Source organism: Phocoena sinus, chromosome 6 (assembly GCF_008692025.1).
Source record: "Phocoena sinus isolate mPhoSin1 chromosome 6, mPhoSin1.pri, whole genome shotgun sequence".
NCBI lineage: Eukaryota > Metazoa > Chordata > Mammalia > Artiodactyla > Phocoenidae > Phocoena > Phocoena sinus.
In genome coordinates this window covers 13,851,588-13,870,026 of record NC_045768.1, presented here as the reverse complement: position 1 = coordinate 13,870,026, position 18,439 = coordinate 13,851,588, and the positions used below count along the sequence as shown (strand labels likewise).

The 18,439-nt window shown below is 39.6% G+C and overlaps 1 protein-coding gene across 4 annotated transcripts in view; it reads right to left on the bottom strand.

Moving 5' to 3' along the window:
- FBXW2 (F-box and WD repeat domain containing 2) overlaps positions 1 to 18,439 on the bottom strand; it is a 32,426-nt gene that overhangs the window by 13,901 nt on the left and 86 nt on the right. Inside the window, exons 2-5 of one of the 4 annotated variants that reach the window (XM_032634547.1) lie at positions 18,244 to 18,352; positions 12,820 to 13,329; positions 4,080 to 4,274; positions 1,895 to 2,028 (exon numbers count right to left, since the gene is read on the bottom strand). In XM_032634547.1, the coding sequence (XP_032490438.1) occupies positions 1,895 to 2,028; positions 4,080 to 4,274; positions 12,820 to 13,309 (819 nt within the window). In that variant the 5' untranslated portion in view covers positions 13,310 to 13,329; positions 18,244 to 18,352. Of the gene's footprint in view, positions 1 to 1,894; positions 2,029 to 4,079; positions 4,275 to 12,819; positions 18,353 to 18,439 lie in introns of those variants that run through there. The other 3 variants (XM_032634546.1, XM_032634549.1, XM_032634548.1) reach the window with 3 other exon arrangements.

Sequence of the window (18,439 nt, the reverse complement as noted above, 5' to 3'; positions counted from 1 at the left end):
TTATAGTTGCGGCATGCAGGATCTAGTTCCCTGACCAGGGATTGAACCTGGACCCCCTGCATTGGGAGCGCAGAGTCTTAACCACTGGACCACCATGGAAGTCCCTCATTGTGGTTTTGATCTGCATTTCCCTGATGATTAATTATGTTGAACATCTTTTCATTTACTTGTTAGTTGTTGTTTTCATTTATCATCTATATGTCTTCTTTGAAAAAATGCTCAGATCTTCTGCCCATTTTTAAATCAGATTGTTTGGTTTTTGCTATTGAGTTGTATGACTTATTTATCTATTTTGGATATTAGCCCCGATCTGATATATAATTTTCAAATATTTTCTCCCATTCAGTACGTTACCTCGTAATTTTGTTAAGTTTCTTTTGCTGTGCAGCTTTTTAGTATGGTGTAGTCCCACTTATTTATTTTTGCTTTTGTTGCTTTTGGTGTCAGATTCAAAAAATCATTGCCAAAACCTATGTCAAGATGCTTACGATCTCTTCTTCTAGTCTTAAGTTTTATGATTTCAGGTGTTAAGAAGTTCAAATCTTTATTCGATTCTGAGTTAATTTTTATGTATGGTGTAAGACAGTGGTTGAGTTTCATTCTTTTGTAGGTGGCTGTTCAGTTTTCCCAACACCATTTATTGAAGACACTGCCCTTTCCCCATTGTATATTCTTGGCTCCTTTGTCATAAATGAATTGACCATATATACGTGGGTTTATTTCTGGGCTATCTATCCTGTTCCATTGATCTATGTGTCTGTTCTGCCAATACCATAGTTTTAACTACTGTATCTTTGTCATATAGTTTAAAAGCATGATGCCTTCAGCTTTGTGCTTTTTCAAGATTGCTTTGGCTTTTTGAGGTTTTTTGTGGTTCCATACAAATTTTAGGATTATTTGTCTTATTTCCTTGAAAAATGCCATTGGAATTTTGATAGGGATTGCACTGAATATGCAGATTGCTTTGGGTAGTATGGACGTTTTAACAATACCGATTGTTCCAATCCATGAGCACGAAATACCTTTCCATTTATTTGTGTCTACTTCAATTCCCTTCATTAATGCCTTGCAGTTTTCAATATACAGGTCTTTCTGTTATGTACTGGTTAAACTTATTCCCAGGTATTTTATTCTTTTTGATGCAATTGTAAATGGGACTGTTTTCTTTATTTCTCTTTCTGATAGTTCATTATTAGTGTACAGAAAGGCAACAGATTTTTGTGTATAGATTTTACATCTTGTAACTTTACATGTAGTTTACAAGTTCTAACAGTTTTCTGGTGGAGTCATCAAAATACCATGCATCTGCAAATTCTGACAGCTTTACCTCTTCCTTTCCAACATGGATCCCTTTTTTTCTTTTTCTGCTCTGTCTAGGACTTCCAATTATATGTTGAATAAAAGTGGCTAGAAACCAGCACAATGTTCTTTTAAAGAGCCTGTACATTTTTCTTCCACTTCTCGCAAGCATTTTCTTTTTTAAAATGAAAATTACTTTTCTGATTTAAAAATATGCTTATCCTAAAGGGAAAAAAGTACTCAATTCCGCAAGAAATAATCATCTTCAACATTTTAGTGCAAAAACACATTTAGAAACTGTCATCATACTCTACATAGTTTTTTGTAAGTAACCTGTTTTATTTGCTCCCTCTACCCACCTAATATATTCTGGGCATATTTCCATGTCCATAAGTCACTCATTCATTAAACTATTTACTGAGTGTCTTTTACATGCTGGCCACTGTTATACACCATCATGCTTTGTGGTTGTATCTGTCCCATCTTATGACTCATCTACCACTTATGAGGCGGCATCTACCATCCTCCATCCCACCCCCAGCTTCCCCACCCTCAGCGAGACTGATGTCAACATTTCTTCTGTAAGTCTTCCTACCTTGGTGACCCATTCTGTGTGCCCGGTGAGTGTATTCAGGCACGTCCCAGCAGATAAAGCCCACACTTTCACAGTGAAGTCTGCAGAGCCACTCACCAAGATGTCCAGTTCATCATTGTAGTCGACGCTAAACACTAGTATATACAACACACACAAAGTTAAAATACGCCTTTGCCTGTGGGTCCTTCATAGTAGAGTTCAATTACATTCATCCTCCCTAGCTGCCCAACTGTATAATTTCTCAACCAGAACTACTGTAGGAATGATGCTTTCTCAACTAGCAATTTTATGCTAAAAAATGTATCCATTTCAAAATTCTTATTATTATCATAGCTTATAATTCTAAGGATGAAAAGCTCCTGGAATAGTGCGATCTCTTATACTTGTACTAGGTTCAGAGTGAGAGGTAAACCATTGTAGGAGATAATGGCATTTCTTCTCAGGACTGCCTGCCTGATACTACACGTAACTTATCTAGCCTATGCCGGAAAAACAGAACGTAAGTGGACCAACTCGTATTTGTACTATTTACTGCAGTAAGACAAAACGTCAAGAGTATAAGCTGCAAAACAATAACCATACTCAAGAAAAGCCAGTGTAATGAGAAAAAGAGAACAAAGATCTTAAAGGTCAGACTGAGCCATTCTCTCAAACTGTCTGATTTTCTTTAGAGCTCTATCCCCAGCACCTAAAACAGTGCCTGAGTATAGCAAGTACTCAAATATTTGTTTTTAAATGCCTGCCAAGCTCTAAAGGAACACTGGGGACCCAAAGATGAAGACACTGCTCTTTTCTTTAAGGAACTCAGACTAAGTGAGGGGTGGAAGAGGAAGTCCAAAAAAATAAATAAATAAATGTTTACCTCTTGCTAGGGAAACACCAAGGAGAATGACTAACTCTGCCCAGGGGTATCAGGGAGGACTTCAGGGAAGAGGCGATATTGGAGATGGGCCCTGAAGGATGAGTAGAATTTATCAAGAAAAGAAAGAGAATACTGCAGGTAGAGGGAACAGCAAAGGCATGGAGTTAAGTAAAGCCACAGCAATGTCCAGGGAACAGCAAAGAGGAAATTTTTTAGAACAGGGCTCTCAAAGCTGACCAGGTATAAAATCACCTGGAAGTCAATGTACAACCCTGGACACTGTGGAATATTACACTCAGTTTGATATATAAGTTCCATGTAAAATCATATACCTTCAAAATATTAATTTCTACAACAAACAAGTGGTAGCAGAGAAGGCTGAAGAAAAATGTACAGGATGACAAACAAAATGGGGGAGGGGACTTGGTTTTTTGCCATAAAACAGCTAGGTTTACATTAAAGAATTACTGAGTACCAGGTACGGTGCAAGGAATTCAGGACCTAAGTGTGAATAAGACACGCAGGATCCCTGTCCTTCTGGAGCTTACAGGTTGGTGGGGAAACAAGGTTATCATACTTACTTGTATTGATATGATAAGTGTTAATACACATATTGGGAAACCTACAGCAGAGAAACTCAACCTGTTTAGGGAGTCCAGGAAGGCTGCTCATAAGTGTCTCAAGAGCATAGACTATGATTCTCAGGGGCTAATGCAGTGGGTAAAGGGCAGAAAGGAAGAAGGGAGCAGCTGCACAAGAGGCTGGGAACTACATCAACATGATTTCTGCACAGAGCTCCAAAATACAGTGAAGCAGAGGGAGAAGCTCAGATCTGAAGGGTATGTTCAAATGACCAGTTTTTTACAAACTAAGGCTGCTGTAAAATTATTGTCAACCAAGCTCCAATTTGATGTAATCTGTATAGTCACTCCAAATGATTTCCAGTCCTAATTCCACAAATAAAGTGGACTGAATTTACAAGTGTAGCACTTACTCAATTTGGAGGTATGGAATCGATCAAAACAGAGGGGGCTGACTGTTCAATAGGATATAAATAAAATAGGGGAAAAGAAGAACTGCCTCTCCTAGCATAAGGGTATAAAGGACATAAGAGTTAAAAAATGGGCCAAGGAAAAGCAAAATTAGGGGGAAAATTCCAAAAAAGAGTAACTTGAATAAAGGGATTAACTGTAGTGACTGAGAAGGAAATTGGGGGAAAGACAGGTTAAATTTAAAAACAAAAAAGGGGTCACATTCTTGGCTCCTGGCTTTAAGGAATGAGGGTAAAGTAGCTGTTGAAACCCTTGAAGAAAGGCAACCCACCCGCCCCCGTGTGCCCCCGGAAGTGCTGGGTCCTGGCTCCGGAACTCCATTCCCAGCAGGCCACAGTGTTGTCAAAGGAGCCTGTCACAAGCTTCTGCTCATCAAACTTCACCGCTGCACAAGTGTGGGTCTGGATGCCATAAACACACTGCCCTGTGCTCACATCCCATAGTTTTGCAGACAAATCATCTGACCCTTCAAGAGAGAAACAGGGAGGTTAGTAAGAAAACAAACACTAAAGAAGGAAAATCAATTCCCCAAACCATGGTATTCTTTTTTTTTTTTTTTTTTTTTTTTTGAAGTACACGGGCCTCTCACCGTTGTGGCCTCTCCCGTTGCGGAGCACAGGCTCCAAATGGGCAGGCTCAGCAGCCATGGCTCACAGGCCCAGCCACTCCACGGCATGTGGGATCCTCCCGGACCGGGGCACGAACCCATGTCCCCTGCATCGGCAGGCGGACTCCCAACCACTGCGCCACCAGGGAAGCCCCAAACCATGGTATTCTTAAAGGAGAACCTTAACAGTCACCTCCTCTAGCACTCTCACTTAATAGCTGGGAAAACCAAAGCGTGGAGACAGTAACACAACTTGCTCTGGGTCACCAGAATACTGTTAACAGCCCTGGGACTGAATCCAAGCCTTTTGGTTTAGTCCTTTTCCCTTAATTTTGCAGGTTATAGCGTGGTGTTAGACTAAAGCACCCCTTGGTGCTTCCACTGGTAAATTTTCCCAAAATTTTGGCTATCATGAGCTCTCTGATTTAAGCTCAAAATGATGGGTACCACCTATGACTGGATGTGTACACTGGCATGCCTGTCCATTACCCAACAATTCTGAACAAATAAAGAATGGTGAATAGTAAAGTTGTCTGCTGGAACATGTTCTACTCTAAGGCAAATCATAGATAAGCCTCCAATCACTGGTTAACTTCTGCAAAGGCTAACTGCTAATTTCTTGAGCCATCTTGAAATATGTGAAGGAACTTCAAAGAAAACTAGACATAAATTATTCTCAGATGTTCACAACAACTCAACAAAGAGCTTGTAAAGCCTCTTAAGATTCTGCAGAAAAGAGGGTAGGTTTTACTTCTGCCTCTGGTGAAAATATTATACTGATTATGGTGACAATTCAGGACTTTGTCTTAATCACATTTAAAATCCTAACGATGAACACATGTCTCACAATTTACCTGTATAAAAGTAAGAATAAGAACTGACAAAGAGGGAATTCCCTGGCAGTCCAGTGGTTAGGGCTCTGTGCTTCCACTGCAGGCAGAACAGGTTCGATCCCTCATCAGGGAACTAAGATACCGCATGCTGCACAGAGCAGCCAAAAAACAAGAACTGACAAAGAAAAAACCATTCTGAAGCTACAAAAATGTAGTCCCTGTAATAAGGACATGGTATCTTGGAAAAGCACCAACTGATCAGTCTTCTAAAAGTTTAAATGACTAAATAAAGTTAGCCACAATGCCACCTTTAAGGGCTGATCAAGAGCCACTGTTTCAGACAATGGAAAAATAGCTATCAGTTATGAAAGAGGCAGAGTATGAATTTCAACTGGGGCAAACCCTATGAGAGCATACTGAAATGAAGACTATATTTGTTGTTATTTTACTATTTAAGGATTCAGTTTCCTCTCTATAAAATGAAAGGCGAGATTTGGCTGGTGGTTTTCAGTGGGCATATGAGGCATCAGTATCTACCGCGGAGCTTTATCAAAACACACGTGCAGGGCCCTATCTTCAAAGATTCTAACTTAGAACATCTGAGGTAGGATCTAATTACTGTAAAAGCTTGCCAGGTGATTCTAATGTATTAGCAATGCATTGAGAACCAATGATCTAGAACAATACCGTCCAATAGAAATATAAGGCAAAACACATACACAATTTAAATTTTTCTAGTATCTACTTTAAAAAGTACAAAAAAAAGGGGACTTCCCTGGTGGCGCAGTGGTTAAGAATCCGCGTGCCAATGCAGGGGACATGGGTTCGAGCCCTGGTCCGGGAAGATACCACATGCCACAGAGTCGCTAAGCCTGTGCGCCACAACTACTGAGCCTGCGCTCTATGAGCCCGCAAGCCACAACTACTGAGCCCACGTGCCACAACTACTGAAGCCTGCCCGCCTAGAGCCTGTGCTCCGCAACAAGAGAAGCCACCGAATGAGAAGCCCACACACCGCAATGAAGAGTAGCCCCCGCTCCCCACAACTAGAGAAAGCCCACGCGCAGCAATGAAGACCCAACGCAGCCAAAAATAAATAAATTTATTTTAAAAAGTACAAAACAGGGAAAATAATATTTTTAACTCAGTATGCCAAAAATATTATCATCTAACATGTAATCAATATAGAAATTAATGAAATAGTTTACATTCTAAGTCTTCAAAATCCAGTGAGTACTTCCTATTTCACATCTCAGTTTGAACTAGCCGTATCTCAAGCGCTCAAAAGCCATACATGTTGAGTGGCTACCACACTGGACAGCACAGGTCTAGATAATCTTTAAGGTCCTCTCAGCTTTTTGGTCCAGTCAGCATTTTGTGACTATATTTCTAGGAAGCAAAGCAGGAAAAGAAATCATTTCAGATCCTATCTGAGCTTGGTTCTGAATTATTGCCAGTGTTCAGCCAGGGTCTCATTCATTCATTCATTCAACCCATTTTTAGAGAACTTGTGTGTCAAGCAGGGCTCTTGCTCTTATGGTGCTTAGTCTTCCTATGAAGACAAAAAGGCTAAACAAACAATAATAATTCAGTACAGTAAGTGGTGGGCAGTACAAAAGCCCATAGCAAGTACAAGGGGGGATAAAAGGAGAAAGCGCCCCAGGTGAAGCTCCACTGAGTTTACAGTCGTGCACCTCAACATCGAGGTGCTCCACGAACATGCCTCAGGAGATGGAGCGACTGGCTCCACAGCTATATCCTCTACTCTGCTGTTAAGCCGGGCTGTGCTGTAGGACTGTTGGAAGAAGGAATTTCATGGCTTAAAAAAACCCCCAAACTTTCAGGTATTAGCTAGCTGAAATCTAAAGGATGAATAAAGTAATCAGCACCCTCTCCCCAACCGAAAAAAGCAGTATATGCCAGAGCTCAGCCAAAATTTCTGTAAAAGACTAGACAGTAAATATACTAGGCTTTTTGAGCCCTAGAGTCTCTGTGGTAATTACTCCACTCTGCTGGATCCAGCCCCTGCAGTTCGTGGTTTACCAATCGCTGGAATGTAACTATTAAAGCACCTATTAAATATCCCTACATATTACATAAATATACGTGAATAGGCATTGGGGTCGATTCATAAAGAACTACTTGAATCCATTCTAAAAGCTACCTAGGAATTATGTACAATGCTTGTCAAAATGTATTGCCTAAAACGTGGACACTGATAACAGTTCGGTATGACTGGGAAATAGTGGCAAGGTTAGGCTGGAGAACTCGGTCGGGAGGATGTTTAACTATGAACTTATCTGCATTTCTGAAAGATCAGTATGGCTGCATCAAAGAAAATGGTTTGAAGGGGAGCAAAACTGGAAGCAGGAAGGCCAGTTATAAACTAGGAGGGAGGATAAAGAAAACGTGGCCTATACATACAAAGGATTATTATTCAGCCTTAAGAAGGAAGGAAATTCTGACATACGTGACAACATGGAGGAACCATGGAGACATTATGCTAAGTGAAATTCAGTCAGTCACAAAAGAACAAACACTATAAGATTCTACTCTAGGTACTCTAGGTACCTAGAGTAGTCAAATTCAGAGACAGAAAGTAGAATGGTGGTTGCCAGGGGCTGCAGAGGAGGGAATAGGGTGTCATTGATTAATGAGTACAGTTTCAGTTCGGGAAGATGCTGAAAGTTCTGGAGATAGATGGTGGTGATGCCTGCACAACAATGCACTTAAAATGGTTAAAATGATAAATCATATACTTTACCACAATCTGATAAAAAAAGGGAAGGAGATTATCTAAATTAATTATTTAAACTAGTTTATATAGGAAAACATGAGGCCATTCAGTTTTACACCCTAATAAACATCAGAAAACAATCAGGTTGGGTAAAGAGGTTGTAAATGATACAGTGTAGAGGAAAGTGAAAGGGGACTAAATGTAGACTATTTTTCATTATATAAAAGGGGGGGAAAGCCCTCTCAACTCAGAAAACAATCTTTGATATAAAAATTACAGAGATGGGTAATGTAACAAAGGTAAGCAGAAAAATGAGCCGTAACCCAAACAGAGTAAGCTATCTTATCAAGTTAAGTTTAAATATTTAACTGGTAGAATCAGATCTCAGCTCTCAAACCACCCCTCTGAGTTATTTGACTCTGTTAAGCAACTGAATAAACATTTACCAGTGCCTCTTCAAGTCAGGCAACTTTCATTCTCCTTCTTGAAACTCTCTTCATTACCCTTGTTTCTTTACCTCTCCCCTTTCTCTGAGTACACACTCAAAGGATCCTCCTATGCTCTATCTTCTCCTCTCTCCATCTCCTTTTAAAATTTCACTTACAGCCATAGCTGTGATGTGACTAACTCCTAAATCATTCTCTCTAGCCCTGAGCACTCTCCAAAGCTCTCACCCAGCATTTCCAGATACTGTGGGAATCTCCACTTAGACGTCCAACTGAATTCAGTTCATCCCAAATTGAATTCCATCTAACCTCTTGAATTTATCCCTTCATTTTCTATTCTTTTACTACTACTACTATCTTCCCAGTTATACACGCAGCTAGAAGCCTTCAGCCATTTTTGAAATCTCCCTATTCCTTACCACATACCCGATTCATTGCCAAATCCTGTCAATTCTATTTCAATAGCTGCTCTTCTCTGCAACTGCTACTTTTAAAAATCTCTACCCTTACTATCCTATATCTAGACCTTTTCAAGCTCATCTAAACTGCAAGACTAGTCATTTAAATTGCAAGCGCAAGATGTGTCTATGTCAAAGGGTATCAACAGAATTAGTATCTCCTAGGGGGAACACCTCAGAAATTTCTAGGGTGGCTTCACTGTCACAATGAGAGGACATTACTGGCATCTACTGGGCAGAGTCCAGGAATGCTGGACATCCTGCAATGTTTGCAGAGCACAAAAATAATCTGTATTCTGTATGACATTCCGTAAGGTTCTGCCAGATATTTGTAAGTGAAAATCTTAGTTATCTGACTGAACCTAAAATCTGTTTTACAAAGAGTATTAGCAGTTTAACTGTATACCTAATTTTCTATGAGTGTAACTACCAGATAAATTGAGGAACGACGTACTTTCCTGGGAACTCTGCTAAGAGTCTTTCACCATTTGAAAAGATGGTGTCACAGATGATATCTGTGACACAAACACAACATTCTGCATTCACAGCTGTCATGTTCACAGTAACAGTACACATAGGTGTAAACATCTGATTACCACCTTCTAAGCCACGCTTGAGCACGTGTTCAATATGTATTACTTTAAATCACAGTCCTCTTATTTCTCCTCTGGATCAAAGTTTGGGTATTATATTGATTTTTAAAATGTGTACTTATAGATAAGTTACTTCCATGATTTTTACTTCATGATAGGAGAGTACTGCAAAATATGTCATCAAAAGAGGACCTGGGTCTGACAGAAACAAGAAACACTAGTTTATCTGAAATGGAAAGCTCTGAACTCTGCCCTTTTTCTGCTCAAAAATCTTTCATAGTTTATAGAAAACTGTCCAAATACATGTTCCTGGCATTCTAGCCTTGTGAAAACACAGCCCAAGCCTATTTCTTCAGATTATACTCTAGGAGTCTCTCCCTAATTATATTCTAAGATTTCAGCCAATATGGGTTTTCTTTATTTTCATCCTCCATGCTTCATGCTTGGCCCTTTCGAATGCTGAAATTCCTATTGGAAAGCCCTGTGTATCTCAACTCTCCAAAAATCTATACATTCTTCAAGACCCAACATAAACACTGTTCTACTTTCCCAAATGGAAGAAATCTTTCCTTCTTCTGAACAATTATATAATTTTATTCCCTCATATAATTCAACAGTATCACTTTTTTGGTTGGTCTCTCTTTTAATTAAGATATAATTGACATATAACATTAATTCCAGGTGTGTAATGTAATATTTGGTATCTGTATATACTGTGAAATGTTCATCACAGTAAGCCTAGTTAAATATAACATTTGATCATACCTCTTTTATAGCTCTCGTTTTTCCCATTCGAATGTTAAGCCAGAGGTTACAACACAGCCACTTATAGGTTGAATATGACCCAACCACAATATTTTAAAACTCTGAATAATACTTAAAAATTAATACTTTTTAAAAAACGAGGGTATTTCACAAAAATTTAGACTTGGGGCTTCTCTTGAAAAGTCAGATCTGACAACTCTGAGCCTGAATCCCACATGGCAATAATTTACTACAGTGGAGCAGCAGCTATCCACTCCAGTGTTTTCTTATTAGCCACAGTTCACACGGAGACTTTTACTTAATCAGGTTACCTTCCTGATCCCGGTGTGTACGTTCTCTGCAGAAAGAACTGCTCTAATTCAGCTATGCATGTCCTCACACAGTCTGTCACACAGTAGGCATTTTATAAATAAATACCTACTGAACAGCACAAAGCACAGTAGTTTCCTTTCTTACGATTTCAGAAATAAGCAGAATAACTACCTCATTCAATCCATACCATGTTAATTTTTAGCATTATCGATCTTTTTGGTAATACTGTTTTATTGCTTGCTTAAGGGCTAATCTGAGAGTCACTGTAAATTTATTGCCAAATTCAGAATTTCCCAATTCAACCACAGTGAAAATACAAGCTCTTAAGTAACAAAGTGATACAAACACATGTTTAATTCTATTAACAAATATTTCTCACTAGTAACAGTCCCAGGAATGCTGCTTTAAACTAGTGCTTTGGATCATTTTCAATAAACAAAGCATAATTTTCCATATGCCAACCTGGTGAATTTAATCATACTAAAAATAACATAGCATATAGACCCACCTGGAGAATAATCTTAAAGTGCAGGGTTGGGTCCACAGTTATCTGCAGATATTAACTGTCTAGGTAGTTAAGGAATTCAGTGAATGTATTCCATTTACTTCTGTGCCAAGTAACAGGTTTTACGGCATTTTAAATGCGAAGTTTAACAAGAAATTAAAAAAAAAAGAAAGAGCTGGAATTGGTTCTGAAAATGAGTCAACTGCCAGTATTGACCCAAGTGTGAATAAATGCCAAGCTCAAAGGCAATACGGCATCTTAATCTTTAAAAAAAAATTACCTGCCGGTGATCATGACACGAAAAGGATATTGAAAAGCCATCACCACAGCTGGAAAAGTACATCAAAGTGTAAAAGAACAAATGATGTTGTTCCAGTAATCAGGCTTTTTATAGGACAGGTAAAATAATGTAAGCACGGAGTAATTTCAGGATGGCAAACAAACAAAACCATGAAATGCCTTAAATTTAATGTTTATTTTATAAAACTGACAAAGTGTCTAGCATTTCAGAGAATGTCACCACGTGAGAAAATGTACATCCTCAATGAATAAAGAAATGCCATTTTAAAACAATATTGAGAAATCATACCTCTCTTAATTATTAAAAATATTAAAACTGAGTCTGGTAGGACTCTGAGGGAGAAGCAGGTTACTTTAGACTTTGCTGTGGGCATAACATCAGTCCAATATATCTGGAAAGGACATTTAAGAGGAGCTAGAAAATTATTCATAGTCTGGATCTTGTGATTCTACTCTGAGGCTTCTGCCCCAAATAAATAATTCAAGGGGAAAAAATAATGCAAACAAAAATATTCATAAAAATAGAAAGAACCTGAATATGCATAATATGGAAATAGCTAAATAATTATGATATATTTACACAAAGGAACAGTATATACTATTAAAAATGACAACTATGTAATTTAGGTAATACTCAAGTGTTTATTAGAAATCATCCTGGATGATTTCTAATCATCCAGAACATGGAGTATCCCTATACTATATATATTATATATGATGGAAATGAATAGGCATTGCTATCATTGGTTAAGAACTGCCTAGAGCCATTCTAAACTTTGCTTGAGAATTATTTACAACACCTATCCAAATGTATTGCCTAAAACATAGGCACTAATTATAATCACACGTAGAAACACATGCCCATTATAATTGGAAGATACACATAATTCTAATTTTAATGACTACATTTGTTATAAAAAGTTACCTAACTACTTGCTTAGTTTTAAAATACCCAACTGTCTTCATTCCCATGCCCAAACTCTTCTAATTCTTCTCATCACAGGATCTTAGAGCAAGACAGAAATATCTCCTTTTCCATATTTTACAGACAAGGGAACAAACACAGAGAGGTTACATAATTCTTCCAAAATGACCTATTTGCAACTTTTCTACTGTTTTTTCCCCTAAAATCATAGCTGATAGAAAAAAAAAAAAAAACCCAACATGGAGGCCTGTACATGGAAGAAAAGCACAGAAACAAGTAGAGCTTTCTGACACACATCACATTTAAAAAAATGTCTGGAGCTTTCTTCTCATAAAATTTTATAAAAATAATTGTCTTCTCAGAGTGAAAAAGGATAAAGAGGAAAAAAACCAGTCAGGGATGGAGGGATAATGCCATTATAGATATCTTATATAATTAACAATTGCCATTCTCAAGCCTGAGGAGTATTTTGTTCTATTTGTAAGACTACACTCTATGAAATGCAAAAAAAAAGTTCCAGGCTCTCTTACCTGTACAGAGGAGTCCATCTTTGTAGTAAAGTGCATACACTCTGGCACTGTGTCCAATTAATGATGAGGTCTCAAAGGCTTCATGGTCCTCCAGTTGCTTCATTCTCAAAATAGCCTTCAAATAAACCTTCTTCCAGTGCAAAGCATCCTGAACAGAATCATCTATCTGCCAGCCCAAATTTTTACAGGCAGTCTGCCACACCTCTGTACAGGCACTTATCACCTTATTCCACTGTTTAGAGACGAGGCAGCATGTGAGTAAAGTCTGAGGATCGAGCCATTTTAACAAATAAAAACTGAGCTCCAGGGGAAGGAGTTTGAGGAAGTCCCGCTTGAGGAGAGTCTCCAGGTTATTGGAGAGATGCCTGAGCTGGACTGCCCCACTCAGACTAATCAGGTGATCCAGAGTTTCATTTTTCTGCAAGTCCGTCAGAGAAAGAAATGTAACAGAAATGTTATCAAGCCATGTCTCAAAGTCCTTTCTCTCCATAAGGTTATGGAAAAATTTACCTGTGGCACATCAAAATATTGTATTAGTTCTGCTCAAAATGACCGTTCAAGCAAGACTGCTAACAAATGAAGTATTAAAAATTAGTGTAAAAAACTTGGCATTACAACATTATGCTCAGTTACATCACAACTGTACAGTTAATACACTGTATTTATCTGAAAATTTTCCATGCACACAAAAGAAAATACATTTGTGAAATCATACTTTAACAAATCATGACCTCAAAACATAACTCAATGAAATTTATGCTGGTGTGTGCGTGATTTGCTCCTTTTGGAGTCTAGCACATGCTACATGCATCTCCACAGTAAAAGATTTACAGAGTATTCATTCCTTATGAAACAGTGTATTCTATACAATGGAACCCCCATCAAAACCATCATAATACCATTTCCTTAATACACTCCATTTGGGCACTAAAATCACAAAAATAAGCACAAGGATGTGACAACCAGAAAACAAGTCTCCGGAGCAGTAATTTGAGACATTGGTCATCATGCTAGGTACAACGTGACCTGTTACTAGAATCACAGAACTGACTACTGGCTTTTGCAATAGATATTCAGGCAAAAAGGTTTGGGGAAGAAAGATAAGCAGATGCAGTAAGTTATACGGCTCATGTATTCTGGTTCTTCCACTTCCTTTATGGCACTGCCTGTTATAACGTGAATTACCAAAGGCCTTATCTGGCCTTACATAGTCTGTTTTTATAAGCCTCATATGAGCTGGTGACAACTCTTAACCTCATGTACCCCCACAGAGCCATGAGGGTCCTGGAAGCCTGCACAAATAAGACAAATTAGTAACTCTGATGCTTAAAAAACACCCAAAGAAAGGGACCATCATCTTCACTTTGCCGATGAGGAAGCTGCAGGTCAGAGAAGGTAAGTGATTTGCCTATAGCCAACAGAGCAGACTGAAAGCCAATGCTCTCAAGATCAGTACGCTTCTAAACACACCAAGTGTCTCTCTCTGAAGCCAGCTACCACCAGAACTGCAACCTGGTGATAGAATCTGGGAGCACTGAGCCTGATTATATACCACCTTCCCCTTTAGGGCTAAATACAACAAAAAAAATTTACAAGTATCCAGCAAAACATACTATGTCAAGGTGTCAACACACTCTTAACAAGGGGACTAAACTAACAGGAAGAGAACAAAAAATAAAGCAAATCACGTAAAAACCATCTTTCCCAAGATAGGCCATGTTGGTAGATATTAGTGCTGGGTGATGGGTACATGGAGGTTTTTAATTCTATTTTCATATGTTGAAACATTTCAATGATTAAAAAAAAGAACAAAAACTTTCCTTCTAATCTGATCTCTCAGTTTCCCATCAGATTATCACACTAATTTAAAAACTTTATGTCCAAATTAAGGGCTTCCCTGGTGGCGCAGTGGTTAAGAATCCGCCTGCCAATGCAGGGGACAAGGGTTCAAGCCCTGGTCCGGGAAGATCCCACATGCCAGAAGCAACTAAGCCTGTACGCCACAACTACTGAGCCTGCGCTCCAGAGCCTGCGAGCCACAACTACTGAAGCCCGTGTGCCTAGAGCCCATGCTCTGCAACAAGAAAAGCCACCGCAGTGAGAAGCCCTCGCACCACAACGAAGAGAAGCCCCCGCTCGCCGCAACCAGAGAAAGCCTGCACGAAGCAACAAAGACCTAATTCAGCCAAAAATAAATAAATAAAATAAATAAATTAAAAAAAAAACTTATGTCCAAATTAAGTTAGAAGAGGAAAATAAACTCCTTTCCATATATGTCACCTAGATCAAGGTTTACACAAATATCCAGATCTAATTGTCCAACTTTGTTAATGTTAAGGTATGTAAAAATCATTTTCATTAATTTCCCAATATCAAATTTGGTGGGAATGTTATTAGACAAAAAGCAGTCAAAGCAAATAAACCTCTTCCAATCACATCATCTGTTGTCTAATATTTTTGAACAGTGAATGGACTTTAACCCTCAGGGTTTGGGCTAGGTAGGATTTATTAATTTAAGGATTTACTTGGCTGCGAAAAAACGATGATTTCACCAAAAGTTTTATCAACTTAACACAAGATAACAAGCCTCCTGGGACTTCCCTGGCGGTCGAGTGGTTAGGACTCTGCGCTTTCACTGCCAAAGGCCTGGGTTCGATCCCTGGTTGGGGAACTAAGATCCCACGAGCCACTCGGCGCAGCCAAAAAACAAAACAAAACAAACAAACAAAAAACCAAAATAACAAGCCTCCTCCTTTTTCTGTATCCTAACAACCTTTTATCTATAAAATTTCTGGAAAAGTTTTACTTTAAAAAAATCATTCACAGCAAGACAAAAAAAAAAGTTTCTGTGGACATTCACAAAATGTCATAACAGCTAATTAGTTAATACTGGCCAATTAAAAACAACCAAAACATCTGCCCAGACATCATTTTTTACAGTGAAGAAGCAGGGGGGCTTCCTCTATCTCACCTGCACCACCACACACACACGGTATGCCACAGGTCCATCACAGAAACGCTGACATTTATGTAAGATGAACTGTCATTTAAATGGACACAACGCAAATTTATAATACCCATGAAAACAATATCATTGCCAAATAACTAAGAGACATCATACAGCATGCCAAATCAATGTACCCGTGACACTACAGAGATTATGGGACGAGTTTTCCAACGAGCACCTTTAAAAACCCAGCCATTTCTGATATTTATACACTCTCCTAACTCCTAATAAGAATTTTTCTTTCCACTCTTACATTAGAAATTGCCCTTTAAGCTACTGAACCCTTTACGGGACACTCTTCTCCAGTTCTTCATCTCTCACTGTCATGAAAAAGGCATCTTTTTAAAATAAAGCAGGCCCCATTAACTTTGCAGAATGCACTATTAAAAAAAATCAGCTTTTGTTTCTCTAAAAAATTGAACTGACTCTGGAGAGAACTTTCTTAAGGTCACAGGTCTAAACTGAACTCTTAGAGAGCCTCTAGGAATATCATGTACTGGCAGCAAAGGTCCCACGGGGAAAACTTCAGGAAGTGGGATTTCAATTCAACTGAAGGAGGAGCTTTTAAAACACCAGAGCTTTCCAATAATGGAACAGCTGCCTCCGGAGTGGTGAGCTTCCCATTACTGGGAATGGTCAAGGACAGCTGGATACAGAGGCAGAATGAGGTAAATGAAAATGCTTTGGAGCAGTCAAACTTTTATTGATTCAGCCACTTCCTCTGTGATCATGGACATGTTCAACTAACTTCTAAGCTTCCGTTTTGTCATCTGTAAAATGGAAGCTAGCTCACCTTGAGGGCTGTGAGAATCAGGACCAGAGTAGGGACATGCCTAGCACAGAGCCCTTGTAAGTTTTATTACTATGAATACCTGGCAGGAAAGCTCCACTAACATCCCTTTCAACCCTATGACATTACCACAGTTTATCTTAAGATGGCTTAAAATATACAGACCAAAAAACTCAAGTGCTCAAACTTACTGGGAATTTAATTTTATAATTAAGGGCAGTTACTGACTTGAGGCTATGATTTCCCACCAGGTGCATTTTCTCTCCACCCTCTCCACACTCCATGGTGTCTCGTCCTTTTTTTCCCCCTCACTTAAGACTAAACATCAAGCTTGCCCTTCTGCCCTCAATAGTAACAAGCACAAACCTCTGAAAGAGGTGGATGATGAAAAGATTCCTAAACTGGGAGATGGGAGACCTGGGTTTGGTCTCTGGTTCTGCCATTAACTCCCTATGTTCCCTTAGGCAACTCTCATCTTTGTACTGGTTTGACAGACTAAAGTACTACTTATAGATATTACCTCACTTGATTTTCACAACCTCGTGGAAGGTATCAGAATTGCTCTTAACTAATAAATGAGGAAATTTATGGCCCCAAAGGTGGAGTGACTGTCCCAGGGTCCCACAGGAAGGAGCAGGTGCAACATCTTTCCCAGCCCCCACCCTCCAAAACCAAAACCAAACCAAACCTATACTCCCAGGTCTTACTAAAGATACAACATTCTCGATTAAACATGATGAATGCATTTTCCTCTCCTCCCTCAGGACCCGGCCTAATCAAGAGAGAAAGCAAGACACTTGTTGCCCTTGGCTTCATCTTCCCTCTCTTTTCTTATTAAGTATAGCCAGCAGTTTAAGAGTACAGAGGCTCTGAACTTATCTAAATGAACTTACATACTTATATTCTGAATATTCAAGAAGCTAGTAACACTGGTTGCTTCCAGAGAATGCTGGAGGGCTGAGGAATAGGGATGAGGGTCCCTTTATGAATTTAAAACCGTGTGAATATCCGTTCTATGTAAATCCGCCTGCAGTTTTAAGATGAATTTTTAAAAGCTTTGAAAGAATACAAATAGTGTTTCTAAAATAAGGGCTCTGCAACACCACTTGTTGCTGGGTGACCCTGGGCAAATCGCTTCACCGATCTCAAGCCCAGTTTCCTCACTTATAAAAGGTAACCACGAACAGGTAACCCTACAAGGGTTTTTAAGAGGAATGAACAAGATAATGCACTTAAAACGTTTAGCACAGTACCCGCACACTGTAAGCCTACAAGAAATGCCGATTACCATCATTATTCAGCATTAACCTTGTTATCTTTATTGCAAACAGCACTACACATACACACCTGTTTCCATGGCATACCCACAATTATGGCGCAGTCCCTCACATTAGTACAGCGCTTTATACTTCATAAACCACCTCTCCACACTTCATCATCTTTCAAACTCATGGCAGCCCTGGGACATGACTGTTAACTCATTTCGCAGCTAAGGAAACTGAGGCACTAGGAAGCAGTCACTCCGAGACTCAATTCTCCCATCTCTAAAATCAACTCCAGATCCCTTCAACCCGTTCGTCGCTCCCGGGTCCCCTGCTCCCGGAGCCGTGTTCCGCACGGCACTGACCTGAGCGAGCGCCCCGGGGCCCGGGACCTCGCGCCGGGCTCACACCGACTAGGCGCGCTCGGGCCGCCAGAGCCTCGCAGCGGCCGGGTCCGCTCCGCAGCCATGGCGCCTGCAGGAAGAGAAAGACAAACAGCCCGAGGCGCGGCGGGTCAGCAGAGGCGCGGGCGCCAGGCAACCCCCTCCCCGACCCGGGCCC